The 26,867-nt window shown below is 44.2% G+C and overlaps 1 protein-coding gene across 1 annotated transcript in view; it reads right to left on the minus strand.

The window, feature by feature from the left end:
• The window catches only part of Papss2 (3'-phosphoadenosine 5'-phosphosulfate synthase 2), a 68,900-nt gene that overhangs the window by 6,930 nt on the left and 35,103 nt on the right, over positions 1-26,867 (minus strand). Inside the window, exons 2-8 of the mRNA XM_057779525.1 lie at positions 24,699-24,813; positions 21,087-21,322; positions 19,444-19,582; positions 18,789-18,907; positions 18,365-18,478; positions 17,204-17,315; positions 8,133-8,338 (exon numbers count right to left, since the gene is read on the minus strand). Of these exons, the coding sequence (XP_057635508.1) occupies positions 8,133-8,338; positions 17,204-17,315; positions 18,365-18,478; positions 18,789-18,907; positions 19,444-19,582; positions 21,087-21,322; positions 24,699-24,813 (1,041 nt within the window). The remainder of the gene's footprint in view (positions 1-8,132; positions 8,339-17,203; positions 17,316-18,364; positions 18,479-18,788; positions 18,908-19,443; positions 19,583-21,086; positions 21,323-24,698; positions 24,814-26,867) is intronic.

The raw sequence follows: 26,867 nt of genomic DNA on the forward strand, positions 1-26,867 counted from the left end.
TTCAGCTTTTAAGCACTAGTTTCCCTTAGTGTGTGCCCACACCTTTCTGTACCATGTGTGTGGCATGTGCATGCACATCTTTGCAGAGGTCTCCACCAGCTGTCTTCCTTGATAAATATCACTAGTTCTTGAACTTTTACAGATTGGGGAGTGTGTGTGTGTGTATGTACATGCGTGCGTGCGTATACAACTTGGAGGCACCTGTTCTCTCCTACCAAGTGGATTCCAGGGATTGAAATTCATGTTGTTAGTCTTATCTTTACCCACTGAGTAATCTTTCCATCTCTACCTTATTTTTGAGACAGTCTTTTCGTTTAACAGGGAGCTTGCTAATTCGGCTAGACTGACTGGCCAGCAAGGCTCAGAGAGGTTCCTGTCTCCACTTCCTGCATGCTGAGATTACAGGCAGGTTTTGTCATGTCTGACTCTAGTATATGGTTGCTGAGGGTGGATAAAATTCAGGTCTTTTTGCTCAAATACCAATCACTTTACCATCTCTCCAGCCTCCCAATGCTAGTTTCTTAAAGGTAAATTGCAGTATGAAATCTAAAACTGTATGCATTTTTCACACTGTTTTATTAAAACTCCATTGTTTTTTAAATGATATTTTTACCCAAGAATTTATTATTATTATCATTACCATACATGCTGATCAACTAGAAATGTTGACTACTGAGTTTGTCAGTCTTCAAAGGCTGACATTATATTTTAGGATTTTAAGCACACACACACACACACACACAAACAAACACACACACTTGTGAGCATCGCTGATGGCATTGGAAGAAAGTCTAAGTCTGAACTTCCTGCTACGCTCATAGTGCCGAATAAAATGTTTTTGTTTGAAACCCTAAGGTTAATCTTGGCAACTAAGAAGTACTCTTCCTTGTTTTTGTTGAAGTGACAGAATTTTGCCCATTGAAAACAAACAAACAAACAAACAAACAAACAAAAAACTTACTAAATATCTAAGTCTGAAGACATGCATTTGTAAACCCACATTCTTGATACCAGGGTTTCAATGATGTTTCAATAGCTGTTTTTTTCCAGACTCAAATAACTTGACAAGAACTTTTCCTTAGACCAGCCATTGAGGATTAACATGTATAGCAAACGTATCTTGTATAATTCCCTATTTGGAGTATGTTATGAAAAAACCACTTAGCTCAAAGGTCACATTCACAGCATCATAGAACGCATCCTTCACTGAAGCTCGTGGTTTCTTAATACAGTTGCTGTAATCGAGCCACCAGCATCTTGTCCACCTTTGCTTCACACCAGCCATGCCAGTGGCAACACAGGAAAAGACTGTCACTGTTACATGGTTCTGCTCTTGGCAGTTCTCCGGCCAGGTTGTGAGTATGGCTGGGGTTCAAAGGACCATGCTTTGAGAGCCTCTCCTGGCACATTCCTAATATTGTCTAATGTATTTTGCGTTGTTCTCAATAGCAATCCAAAGCTCTTGGAGGAAAAGTTGTTTGGTTTTCTACCATGTAATTATTTATCATTTAGCACAGTTTCCATGGAAATCACCCACAGATGCAGCCTCCTTTATTACATCTGCTTTAAAGATAAAAGAAAATGCAGTGAGCAGCAAAGTATAGCAAAATCCAGGCATATAGTGTAAAATAGATAGTTATCCATTTTCTCGAAAGACCTCTGAGAAGGATGCCAAGGTCACTCTCTGAGGAAAAGTACAGTCTGTTGAACAAATCTGTTGAGGAAAGTAGATACCCACATGCAAAAGGATGAAATGACCCATATTCTATGTGAAAAAGTTAAAATGGATTAATGGCATACATAGAAGACCCAAAATTATAAACTGCTTATGTAAAGAAAGGGGTTGGGCAGAGGTAGTGCATGCCTTTAATCCTAGCACTCAGAAGGCCGAGATAGCTGGATCTCTGTGAGTTCGAAGCCAGTCAGGTCTACAGAGGGAATTCCAGAACAGGTACTAAAGGTACTAAAGTTACAGAGAAACCCTGTCTCGCACCCCCCCACCCCCAAAAAAAAGAGAAGAAAGAAAGAAAAGAAAAAAAGAAAAAGGGAACAAGGCTTCATAACACTGGGGTTGGTTGGCAGTGGTTTCTTGGCTATAGCACCAAAAGCACAGTCTACAAAAGCAAAAGTCGAAAGCTGGGACTACCCTGAACTGAAAACTTCCTTTGAACTAAAAGACAATTAACAGGGTGAATGTGTACATAGAATGAGATGACTATTCCAAACCCGATGACATCGCAAGGGACCATTCCTACAACCTGGGTGTCGGGGTACATGCCTGTAACACCAGCACTCGGGGCTGAGGCAGGGATTTTGAATTTGAGACAAGCCTGGGCTACATAATGAGATCATGGCTCATAAATAGAACAGAAAACTCCTCCAGAACAAGGATAAATAAAGTAACTCACAATTCACAAAGCAGAGCTAGGGAGACAGCGCCGTATGAATAGTGAGAATTCAAATATGATGAGTTTGATACCTTGTAGTTTGAGACTTGTACAACTTGTTCTCTGATGGCCACATACACACACCCCCTCAAGAACACACAGAAATATCATAAAAACAAAAGGCTGAACAAAGAACTTGAGTAGTAGACATGTCTCCAAACTTGTTCTGTTGATGGCCAAAGCACACAAGTAGCCCACTACCAACAGCTGTAAAGTGGAATATCCATTAGGATGGCCATTATTACAAACGAACTCAGGAAGTATGTATTGGTAAGGATGGAGAGGAACTGGAAAGAACCCTTATGCCCTGGGCTCTAAAAAGATGAAACTACTGTGGAAAACAGTATGAGATTTCATTTCAACAAAGCAGCAACACAAAACTTCGAAGAACCTTTTGATTCAGTGGTCCTTCTTCTTGAGGAGAAATTTGCACACCCAAATCTCCATTTATTCTTGGCAACCCAAATGTCCACCAGTGGATGAATGGATACCTAAAAGACACGTACAGCATGGGAACACATGAAAGGAATCTTTCCCAGTGCTTCCACATAGTCCTGAGAAAGCAGGACAGCCATGGAAAGACAATCGCAACACAGGTAACCCTGAGGACAGGGAAAGTGAAGTAAGTCACAAAAAGGCAAATTATGTACGATTTCATCTGTTCAATGACAAAATGAATACCTAAAATGTCAATAGAGTAGCAAGGGTGACTGAGAGAACTTACTCACAAATACCTAGTAGAAAGAAGAAGTGGCAATGTGTTGCCTTGGCTCAGCCTCCCCATTACAGCCAATCACTGAGGTTTACAATGACTGCATCCCAGAGGGATTCAGAAAATGAAAAGCTAAGCTAGTGCGATTTTTGTCACACCTAATATCTCCAGTTAATTTATTGCCACAAGTGGAGTGGGAAAGGGTGTGCTACATCTGGAATCTAGTGCAGCCACAGGATGCAGCTGGCTATCCCGTGTGGCACAGAACTGCCTTCACAACAACAACAAAGACATACGGTGCTGAGCTTGAGAAACCATGGTGGTAATTGTGCAATGGACTTGGCTCTGTTTACATGGCCTCCTTTCTAAACTCTGTCCTCAGGAAAACCACTACAGACTCATATTTTCAAATATGAGTACTATCCATGACTTTGTCCTCACCTCTTAGAATTTTAAGAGTTGACTCTAATCCCTAGGAGTTTCATAACACTCCAAACTCTATGGCCAACCCTGCACTGGACTGTTTTGATGACTGAAAGGACTTCTTGGCCACCCACACTAGAACTACATCTGTGAAGAGTGATGCTGAAACTACTCTTGGTATCATTTGGACTCTCCAAAGGTTCTCTGTGTCTGCGATGCTCTGACTATCCCGAGAACTATGCCCAGCTCTCAGGAAGGAAGGTTCCGCACTTGTGATGACTTAGAATTACCCACAGCTTTCCAATCCATCTGACAAGGCTTTAAGAGACTCAAAGCTCATGCAAGTTTAACATTGCAGCTTTCAGATAGAAGGCCATTTTACAGAAAGGAAGGGACAGGGTCCAGGTGCACATGGTTATTGTGCCAAAGTCAGAACCCAAATCTGGAACTTGAAAAAAACCCAAGCTTTCTTTCCTAGCACATCCGCTGGCTTTCATCAGTGGCCCCCAGGTGATATTTCAGAATCACCCTCAGCATTGCCTGTTACAGGTATGGACGGCACGCATTGTTCTGGGAGGACACAGAAGGCCATTGAGTCATACCTGTGAGTCAGGGGAGGTAGGATTGACTTCGGAAAGCAGGAAATAAGATGGGGATGGATGTGGGAGCAGAAGGAGCAAACATGTGTGAAGACTAGCTCTGGAATGTCTGAAGGAGCAATGGATGGGGGCTAGTGGTCCAGGCTAAGAGGTAGCCCAAAGAAAAGTTGAACAGTTCACTCTGGCTGAAGAATAGACAATGGATTAGAGGCTTATAAAGCAAGAAACAGGGAGGATGTGAAATCTGGACCAAACTGCAACAGGAGTGATTGAATATATTTGAGTAATGTTTGGAAGGAAGAGCTGCCAGAACTCTCTAATCAATTAGGAAAGGGCACAAGAAAAAGCAAGAATGCCATGTAGGTTTTGTTTATGGGTTTAGTGCATGCATACAGAGCTGTCAAGTAGAATGAGTTTGGGGAGAGCTTGACATGTTGAGTTTGGACCACTTTCAGGACATAGTTGGCTAAAGCTCTCAATAACTGTGTAATTGAGTGGTTTTTAACCTTCATACACGTGCACATCATAGGCAGTTCCAAATTCCCAAGGACCAGCCTGGCCCAACGCAAATCAAGCCAGAAGCTGTGAGACCTGCTCAGGGTTATTTGAGGCAGGGTCTTTTTATATAATTGACAATGACCTTACACTTGGGATCTTTGTGCTGCAGCCTCCCTGGCCCAGGAATTATAAGGGTGAGCCATCATGATTGCATAATCCATGTAAATTTTAAGGTTTCTCTGGTGAGCTCATTGATCTTGCTGTTCATCTGGTCTTCATGTGGATACAAAGACTAAAAAAAAAACTCTGTTTCTGTCTTTCATTGGAAAAACATACTTTGTTCTCTTGATTTCTACATATATAAAATGAGAGTAATAATTTTTACTTACTTTACAAGGTAATTCTGAGGAATTACTGGTTGGTAAGAAAGCACCATGGATAAAAGATGGTGAATTTCTTCTGAGCATTATTTCTGCATATTCTAGTTGTTCCTCAAAATGACTATGAGATTACGCCATATTGTTCCATACTTTGTGACTCAAAGAGACTTCTTGAGAAGAGTCAAGTGGTTGTTTGAATAGGAATGGCCCCTATAAGTTCATATATTTGAGTGTTTGGTCATTAGGGAGTAGTGTTACTTGACAGGGAGTAGAAGGTGTGGTGTTGTTGGAGTAGGGATGGCCTTGATGGAGGAAGGGTGGGCTTTGGACTTTCAGAAGTTCAAGCCAGGCCTGCTTTCTCTCTCTTCCTGCTGCCTATGGATCCAAATATAGAACTCACAAGAATCCAATGTAGAACTCTCAATTTTCCAGCACCATACCTGCCTGTGTGTTGCCATGGTCCCCTACCATAGTGACAATGGACTAAACTTCTGAAACTGTAAACAAGACTCAGATAAATTTTTTCCTTTATAAGAGTTGCTGTGGTCACAGCAATAGAAAACTAATAAGACAGTTTCGGAGTACTGATAGGTAAGGAGTTGTGGGACAGAGGCAGGCCATTTCCTTGGCAGCTGACCATGCTCTGCAAACATTCTCAGTCCCATTTTAAAATGCAAGGGCCATAGTTACTTTTGTGAATAAAAATGTTAGAAGACTTTTGACTTCTAAAAAAAAAGCTGTTAAAATATTAGCATGAGTTCAGGGTGTTAAAAATAGAATTCTTTGCCCAACAAAATTCACGTGTTGTGTTTTTGCCAAATATACCTTTAGAAAATCCAAGTATAATATATATGGGGGGTGTGAATGCTTTCTCTCTGGTTATCTATGACCCATTTCTCACCATCAGTTCCTCTAATGGCCAGCAGTGTAGGGTCACTGGCAATACTCTCAAAGACACAGGTCACATCACTGCTCTCCGACATATATTGCAAGACAAGATGAAGAGAAATAGTCACTCAGATTCCCCTAGGCATTGTCTGAGGTTACTTTTATGCCTTTAGTGCAAGTCATGTGGATGTTAAGTTGTTAGACCCAAAGAGAAGAAATCTTTGAGCAGAGATAATGATAGGCCATTATTCTTTGGGCCACTGAAGAAAGATAAGGTCCCAAGCCTATGTGGTTACAATCATAAAAGAAATGATCAGAGATGTAATTGAAGGCCAGAATGTAATATTCCTGGAGCAGCTATCTCAAAGACCTTCTGCCAGACTCGGGAGTGGGATGGGAGGGAAAGGGGAAACTGCCCAAATGACTTTGACCTGCCTATGCATAAGGCAAGAGCTGGCTATCTTGAAGGCTGATGGTTGTGTCCAAAAAGTGGAAAAGTTGCTCCCCTTGCTCCATGAGCTCTTCTGTTCAGATTAAGAAGGCTTCAAAGGCTACTAACTGGGCCTTGAGAATGTCTTTCTTATCTTGTAACATTTCACAATGAAAATTTTTTTTCTGAAAGGTCATAGGACTGGGACAGCTGTTCAACATATTTTGGCCTCATCTTTCTGTCAAAAGAGAAATGAAGGATGATGTTACTGTGAGCTTGAACACTAACCAAGATGGGGAACTGAAGAGGTCAAATTAGATTAGTAATATCTCTTTGTACTTCCACCCTATGCATGTGTCTCGATGAAGAATGGATTTTCATTCGGTTTCACAGAATTGTGTGAGAAATGGACTGTACCCCATGGCTCTCCTGTCTACCTCCTTACTCCAACCTCACTACCAACTGCTGTTAAAAGCTGCTGAGGAATCTGATTTGCCTTTGGGGAGGAGAGAACTGAATGACCCTAGTTAGATGAACAGCTGCTGATGAGAACGTAGTGTCTTTATTCTCAGAACTTAGCCAGTGTGTGTACTGATCTTTGTTTATAGAAAGATGTCATCAACCCTCCCCACCACTGGCCAGAGAACATGAACTCTGAGTTGCTTTCAAGGGTTGCTTGGGTTCATTACATGTGTTCCTTATGCATGTTCAACATGGACAGGGCTGCAAGCTCTAGCTAGCTCATGATTTTGATCTTTTACTCAAGGTACTAGACTATTATCTGCCTAGTCCTATTTAGCTAAGGATGCTTCAGCCACAGGATATGATAACTTAGGAGATCAAGACCAGCTTTCAAACAAAAATGGCTTTTTAGTTTTTATTTATTTTTTTGGCAGAGTCTTCTGTAACCAAGCCTAGCCTTAATCTAGCTATTTAACTGAGGCTAACCTCTGATCTTGCCTTGCCCTTCCTAGTATTAGGACTCAGAGGTTTGGTCCATGGTATCTGGCTTCATAAAAATATTTCTTACTCAACCATGGATTTGGGGAGGTGGCTCAGGCAGTAAAGGTCTTGCTGCATAAACAGCAGGAAGGACCTGAGTTTGGATCCCCAGTACCAGCGTGAAAAGTTAGGTACAATAGCATGTCCTTGTAATCCTAGCCCTGGGAGGCAGAGATGGGCAAATCCTGGAGTCCACTGGGTAGCTAACTTAAGGTATAGCGAGAGACACTATCTCAAAACTCAGGTGGGGAACAACCGAAGGAAATATCATATGTCAATGTTTGCCCTCCTCATGCATATATACACTCTCATGCACATGTGGGAACACATGAACATTTATAGCACATACGGACACATACCCAAAAGAAAAATAAGAACTTCTAGTTGGGGAGATGGTTCAACTAGTAAAATGCTTGCCTCATAAGTGCAAGGACCTGAGTCCTAACTCCTAGGACTCATATAAAAAGACAGGTGCGGCAGCAGCGTGTGTCTCTAGTCTCAGTGATGGCGAGAGGAGAAGCAGTGACAGGAAGACCGTCAAAAGCCCGCTGGCAAGCTAGTCCAGCCTGCCTGGCAAAGTTCCAGGTCAGCCTAAGGTCCTGTCTCGAACAGAAGGTTGAAGGCTCGCACCCTGAGAAAGGACACCCAAGGTTGTCCTCTGATCTCTGATCTGTGTAATTATATACCTACACACACACAAACTTACCCCTGCCCCCTCCTTTTAAAACGTCCCCTCAAAGGTTTTGTACTTACTTTGATATGGGGGTGCTTTGCAGTGGATGTTCCCCACACACGGGAGCAGCGCTCCTCTTTCCGGTGCTCATAGAACTCGGGGTCTTGTAGCACGGCCACCCTTCGGCCTTCATACATCAGGGCAAACTTGCTGCATCCCTCCAGCCGTGCCTTGTCATCCGAAGAAACAGGCAGTACGATGGGAATGCTCATGTTGATGACTCCGTCTACGGAAAGACCCACGTGCAGTGTGAGTGCCAGGTCCAGGATGAATATCACCCTGGGTAAATATCAGGGATGGCTAACATGTGCTCAGTCCTCCTTCCAAAGCCTGTGCTGGGCCATCAGGCTCCAAGCCCAGCACAGACATGCTGCTCCTCTGCTTTCCCTAAGCCTGTGATGGGAACTCCTTGACCAGTCCCTGAGGTAGGTTGCCTCAGTAAGTTCCCTGGCTTTGGGAGCAGGACAGAGATATGGCTCGCCTTCTTAAAACCTTGGTCCTGACCCTAGTGCACTGTGAGGAGTAAAGTCTTTTGTTGTTGATGTTGTTTTAAAGTTATTTAGTGTGTGTGTGTGTGTGGGTATGTGTCTGTGTCTGTGTGGGCACGTGCATATGGGTACACCCATAGACTTCAGATCCTCTGACCTCTGAAGCTAGAGTTTTAGATAATTGGGAGCCTCCTAACATGGATGCTTGGGCCTGAACTTGGGTCCTCTGGAAGAGCAGCAAATATTCTTATACCACTGAGCCATCTCTCCAGCCCAAAGTCTTTAAAAACCAAATAAAGATTGGTCAACCTGAAAGCTCTTCTTGTTCTTGGAAATGAACCTTTGTCAGTGTTGGGCATTACCAATGTAAATGAACTGAAAAGAAAGGTGAAATACAAAACAACAACAGCAGCAGCCCCACAGAGCTCACACCCCAGACAAGCAACCCCTTGATGGTCATGCTGGTCCAGATACAACTCTGTCTTCAAATGTTTAAAGAGACTGTTCATTCCACTTGTCTGGGAATCACAGTCTTGCTGACTCCCCTACAATTAAAACCATGACTCATAACACATGGGCGAAGGGCCTGGAGAGATGCTTTATGGTTAAGAGCACGGATTTGGTTTTCAGCACCTACACAACAGCTGTAACTCCAGTTCCAGAGAATCAGGCGCCCTCATGTGGCATCTGTAGGCACTGCATGGATGTGGTACACAGGCATACATGCAGTCAAAACATTATTATATGTAATAAAAATATGTAAATCTTTAAAAGGAACGTGGAAGTGAAAGATGATACAAAGCCACTAATTAAACATTACTAAACGTGCACTTTCTCTAGAGACCAAAACCATCTCGTCTCTACTGAGACACTAAAAGAAATTTTGAGAAAGCTGGCTGCCCTAATTCCTCTGTATGTGACACAGAGGATACAAGATTGGCTGTTCAGAGAAGCTACATCTTCATAACAAGTCAGCAGCTTGGACAGAAGAAGAGAAACACCAGATACAGGAACTGGCAGTTAACTTTATGTGTTGACGTGGCTGGTCCATGGTACCCAGACATTTGAACAAATATTCTCAGTGTTTCTGTGAATTTTACTTTTAGATGAGACTGACATTTTAATTAGCAGGTCTTGGCCATCAGTGGTGGTGCACGACTTTAATCCCAGCACTTGGGAGGCAGAGGCAGGTGGATCTCTGCGAGTTCAAGGCCAACCTGGTCTACAAGAGCTATTTCCAGGACAGGTTCCAAAGCTACAGAGGAACCCTGTCTCGAAAAAAAAAAAAAAAATCAGCAGGTCCTGGATAAAGAAAACCATTCTCCATAAAGTGAGTGGGTCTTATCCAATCAATGAAAGGTGTGTGGAAAAGAGACCCATTTTTCCCAGAAGAGGCAATTCAGGTAGCAGAAAGACTGGGCTGAAGCTGCACCTCTCCCTCCGAGTCTCCAGCCTGCAGGCTGACCTTTTAGATTTTGAACTTGCTAGGTTCCATAATTACATGAGCCAAGGAAAAACAGCACACACACTCATACATGCATGCACACGCACACAAGAAGATACATTTAAAAAAATGTAGTGTGTTGCAGAAATGCCTCGACAATTAGGAGTACATCCGCTCCTGCAGAAGACCCACGTCAGGCAGCTCACAACCACTTGTAACTCCAGCTCCAGGGGATCAGAGAGCGACCTTTGGCATCTGTGGGCCCCCGTACTCATGTGCATACACACACAGAGACAAGTCATTTAAAATAAATTTAAAAATACAAATTTATAGAAGTATCTCACTATAGAGATCAAAACTCCCACAGGTATCTCACATGTTTCCTGATGAAGGTTATATGTGTGTGTATGTGTCTGTGCTTGTATGCGTGCATTCATTTTAGTGATGTTGAAGATTTAACACAAGGCCTTTTACATGCTAGGCAAGCAGGGTACCACTGAAGTATATCTCCAACAATGTCTATGTGTGTGGGAGAGAATAAGAGGCTTTAGCCATGGTGGGGTTTATTTTGTTGTTATTTTGTCTCTGAGATGGAGTCCCTCGCAGCCCAGGCTGCTTTAGAACTGACGGGTGAGGATGACCTTGTGCTGCTGATAGAGCTTCCAAACCCTGGAACCACAGGCTGTGCCACCAGGCCCAATGAAGGGTTTGCTGCTATTTTAATATGACAGTAGTCAGGTATAGTAACCATGCCTGCCATCCCAGAACTTGGGAGGCAGAGATAGGATGTTCATGACTTCAGTGGCATCCTGTACTGTAATAGTGAGTTTGAGGCTAGCCTGGGCTGAGGCTCTCCCTGGGTCTCTGATGACCCACCCACCATCCCCCCCAAAATATGAACATTTTAAAGAATTTTTAGATAAAACAGTTAAAAAGAGGTAGTTGCTTTCCAGTTTGAAGCTTAAAAGCATAAAAACAGTCTCTCCTTTCTTAATGATGCCAGACAATGTGAAAAAAATTAAAGCTATGGCCCCTTTCATTTCCTTTTGTAAGCATGCTCCAAGTTCTAACTAGTCTGCCCTTCTCAGCTGGACTCAGAGTTGAAGCCTGAGGGCTGTGATTTAGGAAACACAGTGTTCGGATGGAGTTTAGGAGAGAATGAAGGGAAGATCAAAGGGGAGATCCTCCAGGGGCAAAGAATACTCTGACTTTAGTTGTGGGTGTGAGAAAATGTAAGTCAACAGAGTCCTGAACTGTCAAGCCCACTTAGATTGCTTCTGACCTGTGAAGATCTGAGTCGTGTTCCTGCGGGATGTAAAACTCCCCAACAGCTAAGAGCCCAGTTGCTGGCCTGCCACTTTGTCCTCTTCAGCCCTCTCAGTTAGTAAAGAATGTCACGGATCAGACAGCAACTGCCAGCAATAAAGACATCCAGTCTGCCATAAAAGTCTGCAGTGTATAGTAGACACCTTTAAAGACTTCGAATTAAGTGGCTGGCAGGAAGATTTTGTTGTTAAAGTAACTCTGTTTCAAAGTTCACCAGAAGCCAGAGCACCTAGCTCCTTTGCCGAAAACCTCAGACTCAAAGTGGGGAGCTCTTGAAAGACGAGTTAGCAGTGTGCACCTCCCCAGGTTTCTGGGGAAACACATTCTGTAAATGCGGTATGAATAGAAGTCTGTGATGAACCACAGCTGAATCTCCCAGGAAAGGGTAGGTTCGCCAAGAGAAACACATTCAGGGATGCTCCGGTTCTAAAGAGAAACCGTGCTCTCTGTGGGTTGGGTACTGACCACTCCACTGCTGAGAAGCTGTAAGCCGAGCAATGCTCAGTTCTGCTGACAGAGACTTGAAGAAACCGAAATAAAGCAAACTGCAAAGCAAAGGTCAGAGGGAGTTGTCAGGAAGCCTAGCCCAGTCTGCAGCCTGCTGGCAACACTGATAGCCCAAGGACACTTTGTTTCCAGCTGCAGACGCTGCTCTAATGAACATTCGCTGTGATGCAGGATAAAGAACTCGCCTATGGGACCACAAGGCAGGAGTCCTGCTAAGGAATAATAACCACTGTTCCCAAGTGCCTGAGACCGCAACTTTTCATGGGATGGGCTTGCTTAATTTGGTTCCCTACTATCTGTCTATACTCTTGTTTTTTGTTTTTTGTTTTGGCAGTAGTAGAGTTTGAACTCATGGCTTCATGCATTATAGGCAAATGTTCTACCCCTTAACTACAGTTCCAACCCTTTTCTCTACTTTGCTTTAGAAGATTTATTTTTATTTTAAAATTATGTATATCTAGCCGGGCATTGGTGGCGCATGCCTTTAATCCCAGCACTTGGGAGGCAGAGGCAGGCGGATCTCTGGGAGTTCGAGGCCAGCCTATTCCGGGACGGCACCAAAGCTACAGAGAAACCCTGTCTCGAAAAACCAAAAAAAAAAAAAAAAAAAAAAAAAAAAAAAAAAAAAGAAAAAAAGAAAAAAAAAAGAAAAGAAAAGAAAAAAAGAAAAATTATGTATATCTATGTTGGTATGGGCAGGTGAATGCAAGTGTCCATGGTAGCAACAGGCACTGGGATCCCCAGGAGCTGGAGTTGACGTGATTGTGAACCTCTCAATATGGGTGCTGGAATCAAACCCCCACTCTCTGCAAGAGCAGCACATGCCCTTAACTACTGAGTTATGTCGACAGCCCCTTCTCTACAAAAAATAATAATTTTATACGTATGGGTGCTCTGCCTGCATGTATATCTTTGTACCATGTGTGCAGTGCTCAAGGGCACCAGATGAGGGTGCCAGGTGCTCCAGAACTGGAGTTAGAGTTGGTTGTTAGCTTCCATGTGGGTGCTATTAACCCCAGATCCTCTGCAAGAGCATTAAGTGCCCTTAACCACTGAGCCGTCTCTCCAGCCCCTCTAGTTTTTTGATACATAAGCATTTCCGACAGTTGAGCCATGCCGAACATCCTCTGTGGCCTTTCCCTTGGTGTGCTTCAGCTCTGCAGAGAGCTGCATTATTTTATTATGCTTTATCTAATTTAGGAAGGTTATTGTTGTTTTTAACCATAGGACATTCAACAGATAATTTCCTATCTAATTGAATACTTTTTCTTTTGCTTTAAACAATTGTCAGTCCTTTTCTCTTTAGCATTGTAGATCTGCTTATTGGTTGCATAAACTTCTTCGTTCCAAAAAAATTGAAATTAACATTATTATATAATTAGGCCTTTTAAAGGAAAAAGTGATAAAAATAATATTCATGATAAGTGATATGTTTGGAATTTTACTTCATTCTCGTACAATGTGGAAATTTATAGTCTCAGGTAAGAGTATATTTATTTTCGCTTCTGTAACTATCAATTATGATAGCTTGCAATTAAGTCCATGCATAATCATACATTGCAAACAAACAAGGAATGATCGTACACAGTCCAACCAGATGTATTTATTTTAAATCGAATCTGAAGTGAATTTCTTCATTGACTAAAAATGTTTTGTAAGTATGACAGAAAAATTTAATTTCAAATTTCTGAAACTAAAAGGGGACAGAAGTCATTAGACAATCGTAAATTTAAAAGAACTCAGGAACAAAATGTGCAGTGATAATTTAGAAACAGAGTTTGCTTGTGTTAGCCAAACTCGATGTTATGAGTGATAGTTCCATCGGAAACAGAAATTTTCTGTCGCTTGTACTTGAATAAACAGAACAGTGTGGTATCATTTTACTATAGCTGGTTGGATTATGAACTGAACAATCCCAACTGGTTAATTTAGATTTTTAAAAATTAAATCCTTAATAATTTTTTTAAAAAATTAAGGTAACATATCTAATTATAATAATTTAACTACTCGGAGGGTGAAGTACATACCACGGTGGGTCATGCCTAGGGAAATACAAACATAAGAAACATGTTTTCAGGTCGCCACCACGAGAATCTTGAAGCAACAATATCAAGGAACACATTTCTGTTACGCACTTCACATATGCAACATGCAAATATTCTCAGCTCCTTCTTATGCAATTTTTAAGAACAGGCACATGACACCAAACATATGGCAATATCACTTTTGTGGAATATTGTCCAATGCACTCTAAAAACATTATTCAAAAGGATTATCTACTTGAAATAATTATAAGACATGTTAGTTGCTCTTTTTATTTCGGGAAGACTGCCAAATGGTTTCCAAACCGGACTTTGGGAGAGTGAAGGCACAAACAGGTCCTCGAGTGTGGAAACCCAGATGCCTAAAGGACCCACTGGTGAGCCTCGGAAAATAAACACAGGGTTGGAGTCATCAGATCCCAGATTTGAATGCAAAGTCAAGTGAGGTTTCTGCCCTTTCTAACATTTACCATCTCCCAAAGACCAAACATCTTCATGCGGGTTAAATGGGGTATCCTACTTCAGATGTATGTGGAAACCCTTATCCCTGCCTGGGATTTTAAATAATGGCGTTGTCCTCATCCCGCTCAGCAGCTATCGGCCAACACCAGTGACATTTACGCTGGGAGGCCCTGTGACAGCCCTGAAACTGCATTTCCAGGGAGAGACAGGCGACAGAAGAAGACACTGCTGTGGGAGCAGTAACTCATAAACGCCACAAACACGAACACATGGTTGATTTGGGGCATTGTTCAGTTTTGATTTTGTCCTAAACAGACTGATTATATTTTTACACTCAGGGTAAAATGTGAACCTTTCAGAAAATTAAGGTTAACAAAATACTTTATAGGAGGCAGGGTGAGATATCTTGCTACATCTTCTGATTTATACATATATTATATATAATATATAACATAATAACATATATATTATATGTGAATTTATAATATAAAAATAATATATAATATATAGAAACGTTCTGGAGCTTAACTGTTTTCTCAGTGCATCACGCCAGGCATATACTTCAAGGAGACTATGACATGGGACGCGTAAAGGCTCAAGTGGCCTCCTTCAGATGCTGCAGCCTGGGAAACTCAAACTGCTTTGGCTTAAAACGATGTGGTAAAAAGCCATTTCTGCCATAGGCCTCAGAGAAGCTGTCCTGTCTGCCCCATGAGCTCACTCTCTCTTCAGGACCTCTCTGTCCACAGCAGCTAGAGGAAGCCAATATGCTTCCAGGGCTCAAACTTCCAGTCTTGAACCCTTACTAAGATAGCCACACTGGAGCCTTGGGATAGAGCGATCTGTGTGGGTTACCAGAGTACTTATGTAAGGCATAAGCAACCTCCTAGGGAGTCTGCATGCGAAGTTAGCACAGAGAGAGTGAACGTTTTCCTATCACGAGCACTGGTGCTAAGAACTTCGGTGTCTGAATGGCTGTGAGTGCAGAGATCCACACGGCAAGTAGCCTGGAGTTGTGGACCTGATGTAGGACACAGAAAACACACCCCAGGAACTCCGACAAACACTGGGGTTTAGGTTTTGGAAAGAACTGGGGTTGCAAAAGCAGGCAGGGGCTTGGAGCTAGGGGACTCGAGCAGGAAAGGAAAGTGGTCAGGCTGGGGGGCTTAAAGGAAACAGAAATGAAATAAAATGGAAATGATGGGAAAGAAAAAGCAGAGAGCTATTTTCTAAGTCACCCAGACTGTCTGTATCTTTGCTCAGACTGTCTGCTCATTTTTGGAGTCGCAGATGCTCTGAAGGCTCCAGCAAAAGCCACGAGCTCAGAGCAGGAGCATTTCCTTTCACTCCTTTCTCTAAACAAGACATGAGATGACCTTTGCTCCGCCACCCTGCAGGCCTGGATCTCAGGCTAAGGACCCTTCACTTCCACTGGCATTGACCCCAGCAGCCCTGTCTACCACTCAGGCATCTTTCTATATGGAGAAATTCTCATACAAGACGCTCTTTGGACTGAGCCCTCTTCTTTCCGTGTGGTCCCTTGTCCCACGATCACATCTCCAGCCTGGATGCTCACACCTCACCAACTTCTTGGATATGGCTGGCTGCCAAATCCAGTCACATGTCCTTGATACAGCTGTGCGCGGGCATGTGTCAAAATTAAGATGTCAAGATGCGTGTCTCATTTCCTTGGTTAGGCATCCTGGCCTTCTGCAGTCCATTGGGAAGGCCATCAGGAGAGCCGACTGAAGTAGAAGGGGCAGCAGAATCTGGTCTTGGGGTCTTACTTTTAAGCAGTGTGAATGTGAGCAAGCCATTTATCCTGAGCTCAGTGTTCCTCATCTGAGAAGTGGGTAATTTCCAGGGATTTTATAGAAATCAAATGACACAGTACCTGCCACAGCAAGCTAGACTTCAAGTGTGCTTTGTAGCTTGTTAATATTGAGAAACCAAGGCTTCAGGCCGTGGGACATGCGCAGTTACAGCAGAGGAATGACTGTGTTAGAGACAATCTAAGAATTCTGTTTCCAGGCCATTCCCTAGGCAGCAGCATAAGCCCCAGAGTATCTTTCCAAAGACTGCATATCTGATTTGGCTCTTTCTTCCCCATAGGCCTGAAGCTTTGCCCAGGCTTAGACAATCGGTGTGATTCTGTCAACACCTCTTCCCTAGCTGGCCGTCATTTCCCCATGAAACAGGGAAGCCATGTCTGAGGATCTCAGGGGATTCCAGGAAGGACATTCTTAGAGAACAGCCTGGGGTTCTGGACAGCAGGCCCTTGCTTCTGTCCTGGAACAGACTAGTTTTTCAGAAGCCATTAGCCTTTGGCTTAAAGGTCACACACATTCCCTTGTCAAGGTGCATGTCTGCCAGGTGAGGGCTGGGGCACCGACGACTCCGCAGACATCAAGGCGACAGGCACTGTGACACCATGTGGTGGGAGCAATGTGGAGGAAAGGTGGTCACTGTGAATCAGTAAACTGGGATGGGCTACTCCTGGATGCCCTCTAATGGAGCCTCTGACAACCAGACCCAGCAACGAATGACGGGGGTGGGGGCTCAGAGTTGGAACCTTTCCTTAGCTTTTGTGTATGAGTAAAGCCTTCATTTCTGGGCAACTTGGCTTTAAATAATAAATCTTTAGAGAATGAAAAAAAAATCCTAAAAATGGAAGCAGACATAGTAGAAGGGACACTCTGTAAACAGTCTAAATATTGTCGCAATAGTATCTACAAACCAGGGGCTAACAGGCCTGTCCGTGTGCAGACTTGTAAGAGAGGGATTTTTCTTCAATAAGCAGTAAGAAGCAACAGAAAACATACCGTCCAGTAGAGTGTCGAAGTGTATAATTTGCAGGTACTGCTTCTCCCGCATAAAACCTTTGAGGGGCGTGGCCCAGCCTTCACTCAGAATCTGCACCCACTGCAGATCCAGCTGGAAAACACAAGGAACAAGGTGGCGTGTCCATCACCTCTCTTTCTCAGGCCCCAGGTACGTCTCCCTGTTCAGCTGGCAGGAGGGCGCGGGAAGACCCTTCCATGTTTTAGCCATTCTCACTTAAACTCTATGGACTTCTGTTTCAAGGGCCAGCTATGGGTCAGTCTAGAATGTTCCTATAAAAGGGTGACCATAGGATTCCAAATTGAGATTAAAGACTTTCAGCTGTAAGTGTGCAACAGAATTAAAATTAAAGAGTTTTCATTTTAATTAAAATTTTAAAATTCAATTTTTAATGCATAATTTAAAATTCACTGACCCCCTCCCGTGCACGTGCGCATGCACACATACACACACACATACAATGAAGGTTTGTTGGGCTTTTTCATGAGAGGTACTTGCTGGCCAACTGACTGAATTGAGCAAGTCATTGAGTCTATGGTAAAGGCTGACATTGCTATCATGCTATGGAAACCTTTTGAGTTCTGGCTCCTCCTTCCCTCCCCGGTTAGGATCAGTTGTGTAGTTGGAACCCACAGGCACTTGCAGCTGATTGGAGGATGAGGGCTATGTTCCACTCATCTTCTTGGCCACCTGCAAAACTCTATTGAGGTATAGGGGAGCCATGAAAATTGTCCTATGCAAATCTGGCTGCTGCTTTCCTAGTCAGCTTCTCTCCCTGACCTTTGTTAGAAGTTTCCTAAGCCAGTAGGTGAGAGGATGAGGGTGTCTTCATAGACTCACCTTTGCTGGGGATTTCTTACGGTCCAAAGAAATGGTAGGGCCTGCAGCATGGCTCGGTGGGTTAAAGGGCTTGCCACCAAGCATGCTAACTTGAGTTTGATCCTCAAACATGGTGGAAGGAAGGAGAAATCTGGCTCCTGCTTTTTGCCCTCTGACTCTACCCATGCAACCTGACATACACGCGCGCGCGCACACACACACACACCAAGCACATAAATAAAGGTAGCTTTAGAGAGGAGTTGTATGATAGTTTATAAGGTCAGATACTAACCCTGAGTCCCTCTGGCCAGGGACTCTCTTACCTTGGTAATTGATAACGCCGGGAGAGTCTCGGCCTCTGCTCGGACCTGATCAATCTTGTTTTCTGGCACAAAGAGTTCATGGATGCCCTTGATGGTGGTGTGGGGTACAATGTTCTGTGATGCAATGGAGTTGCAATAGTTACAATAGTTAATGGTATGGGAAGGGTTTTCATAAATAAACTCAGGTTATCTTTCAAAACACACACGCACATGCACACACACATGCACATGCACACACACATGCTCACACATACACACACGCACACATACACACATGCACACACATATGCACACATGCATACACACGCACACATACACACACGCGCACACACACATATACACACATATGCACACACACGTACACATGCACATACATACAGAAACACGAGTGCACACACACACACACACACACACACCTACCTACCTGCTCTTGCAGAAGCTCCACCACCTGCTGCACACAGTCACTAACTGAAGACAAGTTGGTCTTCAGCACACACTCTGGAGTTTCAGGTTTCTCGTAATCAGAATCGATGCCTGTAAACCCTGCAGGGCATAAGATCTCAATTATATCTGTGCCCATGGAAGAATGTTATCAATCAATGAGACATAATGCATGCAGTAATAATAAGTTAAACGGAAAATGTGATTTGTGACTGAAAGGTTCAAACTGCCATTCTTGACCTCTTGCTATAGCTAAGAAAGTATACAGCTGTATTTTCAGTGTAGAGAGTCTCAAACTTGCCATGCTATCTGGCAGAAACCAAACCTTCTGTTGCTGATGGAAATGCAGAAGGAAAGCAAGGACTCCTCTTCAATGAGACCAATTTCTAAATCCAGTCTGGGTTGCATGCGCATTCTTTCTCTGGACTTCACTCCATCTGCCTGAGCTGACGGTTCTTCAAAGATAAACCCCCACATTTTAGTAAGCCCATGGACACTCTGAACACACCACACTGTCCTGTGTGTGCTTTCTGCAGTTGGGGTACAGGGTCCGTAGCTACAGTCAGATAACCAAGGCCAGATTCAAGAAGACTGGCAGGGTAAGAAGCTGTCCAAGGGGCTGGGGCTACTGTGTGCACCTTTAATCTCTCCAGCTCGAGCCCGTTTGTAAAGTCCCTTCACATCCCGGCTCTCGCAGATGTTGAGTGGCGCGTCTACAAAGATCTCAAAAAATGGAAGTCCTGCTAATTCGTGGATTTTGCGGGCATTCTCGCGATCCTGAAACAGAACGTGATTAAAACTGTGAAAAGAGAGCCAGGAGTGGAGGGGCATGCTCATAGTCCCAGCGTTAGCGGAGAAGAAGCAGAAGGATCAAGAGGTTCAAGAATAGACTTGGATATGAAGTGAGTTCAAGGTCAAGCCTGGGCTACAAGAGACCCTCTCCCCTTCCCCCCAAAAGCAAGCAGTGGGATACGGGGGGGCACAGGCACAACTTTAATCCCAGCACTTGGGAGACTGAGGCAAAAGAATTAGAAAGGAGTCCAGCCGGACAGGGAAGGAACCAACTAGTCCCCTGAATGGGGTTGAGAGTTGCATGGCTGGGGCAGACTGCGGGGCCACTGGCAGTGGCACTAGGATTTATCCCTACTGCATGTACTGGCTTTTTGGGATCCTATTGTCTTTGAATGGGTACCATGCTCAGCCTAGATATAGTAGGGAGGGCCTTGGATCTTCCCCAAAGCAATGTGCCTTATCCTCTCTGAGGAGTGGATGGGGTGGGGTGGGGTGGTGTGTGGAGGGAATGGGAGGAGGGAAGGGAGTGGGAACTTGGATTGGAATTTTTTTAAAAAAAATCTAATAAATTAAAAAAAAGGATGAGAAAAAAAAGAATTAGAAAGGAGGCTAGTCTGGGGATACATTAGCAAAATAACTGGGGTTGGGAGTTTGGGGGCAGAATTAGCCTGATCCTTGCTCTTTCTTGCATGAAATGCAGTCTGAAGTTCTCATCAGAAGCCAGCAGGTGCTGACAGCTCTTGAGTTCCAAAGCCTCCAAAGTCATGAGCCAAATAAACCTCTTAGTCTTTGTGAATTCATCAGGTCTGGTATTTTATTATGAGCGAAAATGGATTAAGACAAAGGAAGAGAATTTTCAATGGAAGACACAGTGTACTGTTGGGCTTAATAATCTCAGGTAAAATGAGATGTGAGCCCGGAGGAGTCCTTTCAGAAATCCCAGAGATAGCATTCTGTAAACACACTGAAGAACTTCCCGCGGAAGCTATAGAACACAACTCCCTCTTAGCAGGGCTGCCACTCTTAACACAGGAAGGCTTTGCTAGAAACTTCCAGCTTTAGACCGGAGCAGGGACACCCTGACCAGGGTTGTCCTCACTAAGTCCACAAAAGCCGGTGCTTTGAACTCGGCTGCCCTGTTTGGGCCAGTAAACATTCTCGTTCAGACAACTGAAATAACAGGCCATGGAGGTCTTGCTCAACTCTTTAACTCTGACCACATGTCTCTGGGGACTGTCATCCGTAAAGGCTTTCTGTCAACTGGGGCACTTACTGGCTTCTGGCAATGAAGCAACTCTCTTGACGTAACCAATAGCAAATAGAGGGATGGGGTCACGTGAGGGGAGGAGGAATGGCTGGGAAAGTGAAAGCCAGACCTCCCCAGCTCAGCTGGCTGAGCGCCACTTTCGGGTAGCAGGGGGTGGGGGGTGGGGAGCGAGGGAGGAGAGGGTGTGTCGCCTCGCCTCTGGCTCTGGGTCAAATCCCTCACCTTTGTGAACGGGGAAATGAAGCTGGTGATGCAGATCAGGCCTGCGTCCGCAAAGAGCTTGGCCACCTCCGCAATCCGGCGAATGTTCTCTTCGCGGTCTCCGGGAGAGAATCCCAGGTTCTTGTTGAGGCCGTGACGGACATTGTCCCCATCCAGGGAGTAACACGGGATGGCGTGGGAGACGAGGTACTCTTCCAAAGCGAAACTGATGGTTGTTTTCCCAGCGCCCGAGAGACCTGTTCAGAGCAGGCAACGCATACTTAAGATGAAAAATGATCAACTCGGGAATGGAGGCACAACCTGTAATCCCTGTGTTTGTGAGGTGCAGATCGGAGAATCAGGAGTTCAAGGCTAGCCTCTGCTTGTCTCAATAAACCAAAGTCCCTCAAAAGATGAAAAACCAGGACATTATTTGGCACCCTTATTCACAACTAAACTCTTAACAATACTCATGTCTTAAGCAAAAACCATTAAAACCAGAAAGAGTACAAAAACCCTAGGACTTGCATTTATTTTAAATTCTAAAAGTTTTTCAGAGCAACCGGGGTTTGTAAATAGGGAGACCTGTGGGCGTAGGCCATGTGCTGTTTTGCCTGAAGACGTTTTTTAGATTAGAAAGGTGTTCTTACAAATTGAGATGCCGGATGCTCTTGAGAAAGCAAAGCTGTGGTCACCGGAGACTTATCTCTTCCAGTAGCCCTTAGTGGAGAGGGAACTGGTACCCAGAAGACTGGCAAGTCATCTCCCCGTGGGTTCCACTGAATAGCCACGGGGCATTAGAACCCATTTGCTGCCCATTGGCAGCAAGAGTTTTCAAAAGCGACTGTCAAAACACAGAGGTGTTCATGCTGATCAGGGCTGAAGAGTTTCTGAGCTCTTAGGCACATGCTCACTCTGATCTAGAGACACTTCATGTCCTTAGGAAAACAGAGTCAAGATGCTAAAGCGACCATACTATAAACATGATTAGGCCACGCCATAATTTTCTAGGCAAGGAGACCATGGTGTGGGCCCAAATGACCTAAGTGTACCCCAGAAAGCTTGCACCCTCACTTGTCCTAAAGATCTTTGAGCATGAAGAATATTTCAAGCACACTAGGCTGCCACTGCACAGAACTCAATGTGGAAATGGAAAAACCGGGAGAGAAAGACGGGGGGCGGGGGGGGAACAAGGCAAGGAGACAAGAAAACACAGAGAAGGCACCTGGGGGAAAGGAGGGTGCGGAAAATGTCGCAGGGATGATGGGACAAAGTTCAGAGGAAAGGAAACTTAAAGGAGAGGGAGAGAAGGAATCCCAAGAGGTAAATGACTACCCCACCCCCCAGGCTTGCAGTCCCATTTTAAAATCACACTCTTGACTGACAGGGGAGCATTGAAGAAATAGTGTCCTGGGAATCTCCAGAATCTCCGCGGTCTCTTTTGACTAGATCTCAATGATAGATTCCTCTTGGAATTCATGTCAGCTTGTAGGTAACAGAAAGCAGGAACCTTGACTCGCTGATATGTTCTCTTGTATCACAATAATAAAATACCCTCCCATTTCCTCAGCTGTCGGAGAGCAAAGGCCTCCCTTTAATCCTGGCTGCCACGTGCCCAGGCCCTTGTGTGTGCACTGTACCACACTGGAGAGCTGCCGCCCTAGCAAGGGGCGAGCACTGGGTTGAGCCTATTGATTCTTTCTTTTATTTAGTGCCACCTATAATGCTCATGCATTAGCACTCTACCAACCAGGAGATGAGGGCTCAGAGAGGTTAAATGCCCTGTGCAAAGTCACATTGCTGATATGGGTGGACTGGAGTGGTAGGTTTCTTTTGTTCTACAAGGCCAATCTTGAACCTCTGAAGCACAGAGAAGAAAAGTCAGAGGAAATAAATCCTTTACATTTCCACCCATGCTACCTACCAGTTCATTTTTTTCTCCTCTTTTCAAAGGGGTGCACATTAAAGAACATGAACGTCACGTGTCTTTCTCAACACGGAAGTGAGCTTCCCCAGTAAACACCCAGGGAAGGTAAGCGGGCAGCCGGTGAGGAGCCTTGGGAATACATCTGTTACTACGAACTGCATCTCACAGCATGAGCTAGGGGAACACCGCAGGCAGAGCAATAGGCAAGGGACTCCATGCCCATTGTCTGACTTGACATTAGAGGACGGATGAGGTTGTTTTGATGCAAATCCCAGCTGCAGAGGAAACCAGGAAACCACCGGCACCAGGAAAAATTCAAGAATAGCAAGGAAACAAAACCAAATAAACCCGGGTGTGTTTCACAGGGGAATCGTGAATTCTAGGTCAGCCTGGGCTTCACCGTGAGACCCCGTCTCACTAACCGAAAACAGTGCAAGCAAGCAGTAGCAAATAGAAATTGTCAGGAGAAAGCCAGGCAGGCTTCCAGCTCCGTGTTCTTCCGAGCTACTGTTAGAGTTGACCTTTGCCTGTCTGTGTGAGCAGAAAATTACACGTGTGTCTCTCTACACATGTTTGTCTCGCAGTCCAAATAAGCATGCTGTTGTTTCTGGGAGCTTTCCTTCACAGAAAACCTGTTTACGTGGTGAACCTGGGTTTCCCTTTCTGAAGCCCGGCTGTCTCATCTGTCTATCTCAGGTAAGAACTCAGACAGGGGGTGGCAGGAGTTAAGGCCTAATCACAAGTTTGTCACTAACCTGTAGCTTTGGAACATGTGGATGGAAAAAGACAAGAAAGGGGACATTCACTGGGTCATCTCCATGACAGCGAGTTGTTTCTACAGGCAGAAGACAACCCTGAGCCGAGGTAAATTTCTAGGGGTCTTTCTCACACAGATTCTGTTTGTCAATAAAATAGACCCCCAGAACGTCAAGACATCAGAGAACTAGCTCTAAACATCCATAACCCGATAGACTGCCAAATATTCACTGTGGAAGTAGGAAAAGCCCTCTTATCGTGGCGGGAAATGCGTGTAGGGGCGACTGTGAGCAGCTCCTTAGGGTCGGAAGAAGGAGTCACCATCCACTTGTCTCGTCTTGTGCTGCCAAAGGATGGTAACTGATAACTGGTAATTCCCCACAGCCCACCAGACTCCAGTGCTCTGGACAGGAGAGTGATGACTAACAGCCCAGCATCTACACAGCACTTCACTCCCTTTAGGCCACGAAAACACCTACTAGGTGTGACCTATCACACCGTGTTCCTTGAAATCATATCACACATCCATCTTCTTTCTTAAAAAAAGGTACCTGGAAAAATGTGCATGTGTGTGTGTATGTGGGGGGGGCAGTGTATGTGGTGTGTGTGTCTGTGTGTGGTGTGTAAGTGCGTATGTGTGTATGTGCATGTGTGTGTGTATGTGTGTGGGGGGCAATGTATGTGGTGTGTGTGTCTGTGTGTGGTGTGTGTGTGGTGTGTAAGTGTGTGTGTGTATGTGTGTGTGTATGTGTGTGTGGGGCGGTGTATGTGGTGTGTGTGTCTGTGTGTGGTGTGTAAGTGCATGTGTGTGTGTATGTGGGGGGGCAGTGTATGTGGTGTGTGTGTCTGTGTGTGTCTGTGTGTGGTGTGTGTGTATGTGCATGTGTGCGTGCGTGGTGTGTGTATGTGTGTGTTTGTCTCTCTCTGTGTGTGTGTGTGTCTATGTGTACCTGTTAGCCACACGGTGCATCCTCGGAATCCTCCCTTGGTGCCAACCACCTGTCCTCTTTTGTTCCTGCTCACATGATGGGCCTGGTAGACCACGTTGGTGGATTTTTGCTGGTCCTACAAAAGAAGATTAGATTGAACATAATATTTGATTAATAAAATGCATATCCTTTACATGGAGCATATATATTCATTTTAACTTTAAATTGCCAAGGTGAGGTATATAACAGTTTCTATGAAAAAGTCCAGCCCTCATCCCCCACTGTTTTAACTTTTTTTTCATCCCACTCATTTATCTACATATAAGGCAGGAGAATCTTTCTCACAGAACAATTGATTTTGAATTACTATATAATATCGCGTCGACTCATAGAATACAATATAATCTGCTACATAACTAATGGAATTATGTCTCTGGACTTCCCCAGCTAGAACTGGTAAATAGAGTTGCAGTCATTAATTGTACTAGTTGAGAGAGAAACTCTGCCTTTAGAACTACCTTCATGCTGTTTTCAGGCCACTCAAGTTAGACAATGATTTTGTCATAGCTCTGATTCCATGCATTAAAATTGGGTGCCTTCTATAGGAGGTAGAGGGCAGTTAAAATTGGGAACCTACTACAGGGGGCAGAGGGCAGTTAAAATCGGGTACTTTTTACAGGAGGCGGAGGGAAATGTCTGCTTCTATAAATGCATCTTCTGCCCACATCCAGTGGACTTAAACACAGAACAATCAAATGTGGTAAGGTTAATTCTAGCGAGGGCTGTTTGACCCATCCTGACTCTATGCAAAGCCAAGGCCAGATGTGGTAGCTCACACCTGTTATCCCTATACTTGGGAGGCTGAGGCAGGAGGGCTGCCTGGAATCTGAGGCCAGTTGGGCTGCATAATGAGTTTTCCATCACCCTGTGAAATGCCTCAAAAAGAAAAGAAAGCAAACCATCATGGCTCCTCTCTGCCTAGCCGGCAGTGAGCTGGTAAGAGTTTAGCCTTTAAGCACAATGGCTACCGCCTCCAAAGAACTAAACTCTGCTTCTTCTACTTTCCTAGGGTCAGCGTGTGAACAGTATAACGTCTCAAGTGCCCAAGAGAAATTCAAATAAACCAGTTATGGGGCATGGAGGCCAATTCACACAGACACACCTGCGTTTGTATTATAGTAACATCAGCCTAGCTGGGCAACAGACTAGGAGGCCTTCATGTAAATTCTGACTGGAAGGTAAAATGTCTAACGGATAATAAAAGGTTAAATGATATAGTAAGGAGAGAAAAAAACTATAGACAAGTCAACAGATTTATGACTACCCATATTTATCTGTAATGCAGTAATTTCTGAATTGTAAAAATTTCTTCCTTATTTCTTTCTTTTTTCTCCCTCCTTTTGTTCTTTCTCTTTCTTTCTTTCTTTCTTTCTTTCTTTCTTTCTTTCTTTTTTTTCTTTCTTTCTGTCCCTGTCTCTTTCTCTTTGTCTCTCTCATGTCTCTGTCTCTTTTTGTGTGTCTGTCTCTCTCTGCCTCTCCCTCTGTCTCTGTCTATCTTTCAGTGTGTGTATGTGTGTATGTGAGTATGTGTACATGTGTATGTGAGTGTGTGAGTGTGTGTGTTGTGTGCATGGGTGAAAGCCAGAGATCAGTGTTGGGTATCGTCCCATCATTCTCAGTCCCTCTCTTATTTTTTGAGATAAGATCTCCCATTGAGCTTGGAGCTCAGGAGTCAGAAAACCCTGTCTCAAAAACAAAACAAAACGAAACAAAAAACAGAAGTATGGGTTACGTTGTAAGACCTAGATAGTAATAAGCCTAAACTACTGTTATTGGCTGAGCACTTATAATTAATAGGGAGCCAGCAATTCCTATGCAAAACGCTGCCTTCAGATTCTTTTCCTTTAGCAACTGTCAATAACCAATAGCCCCTCAGTTAGGGGTTGGGCCCTATTAGCCTTCCCTCCTCCTGCCCCAATCTTGACTGTCTTCATTTTATGCAGGTAACCAGAGCTGCCATGAATTCATGAGCGCAATAGCTGTGTCCAGAAGACAGTATCTTTCCTCCAAACTCTCCAGATTTTCCGTCCTTTCTGTCTCCTTTTCAGTAATGTTCCCTGAGCTTTGGCAAAGGGCACCCAGCTTTCCATGTTTCTGTTGGGGATTCCAATGCTGGTCCTCAAGTATGCA

The sequence above is a fragment of the Chionomys nivalis genome, chromosome 8 (genome assembly GCF_950005125.1).
Source record: "Chionomys nivalis chromosome 8, mChiNiv1.1, whole genome shotgun sequence".
Classification (NCBI taxonomy): Eukaryota; Metazoa; Chordata; class Mammalia; order Rodentia; family Cricetidae; genus Chionomys; species Chionomys nivalis.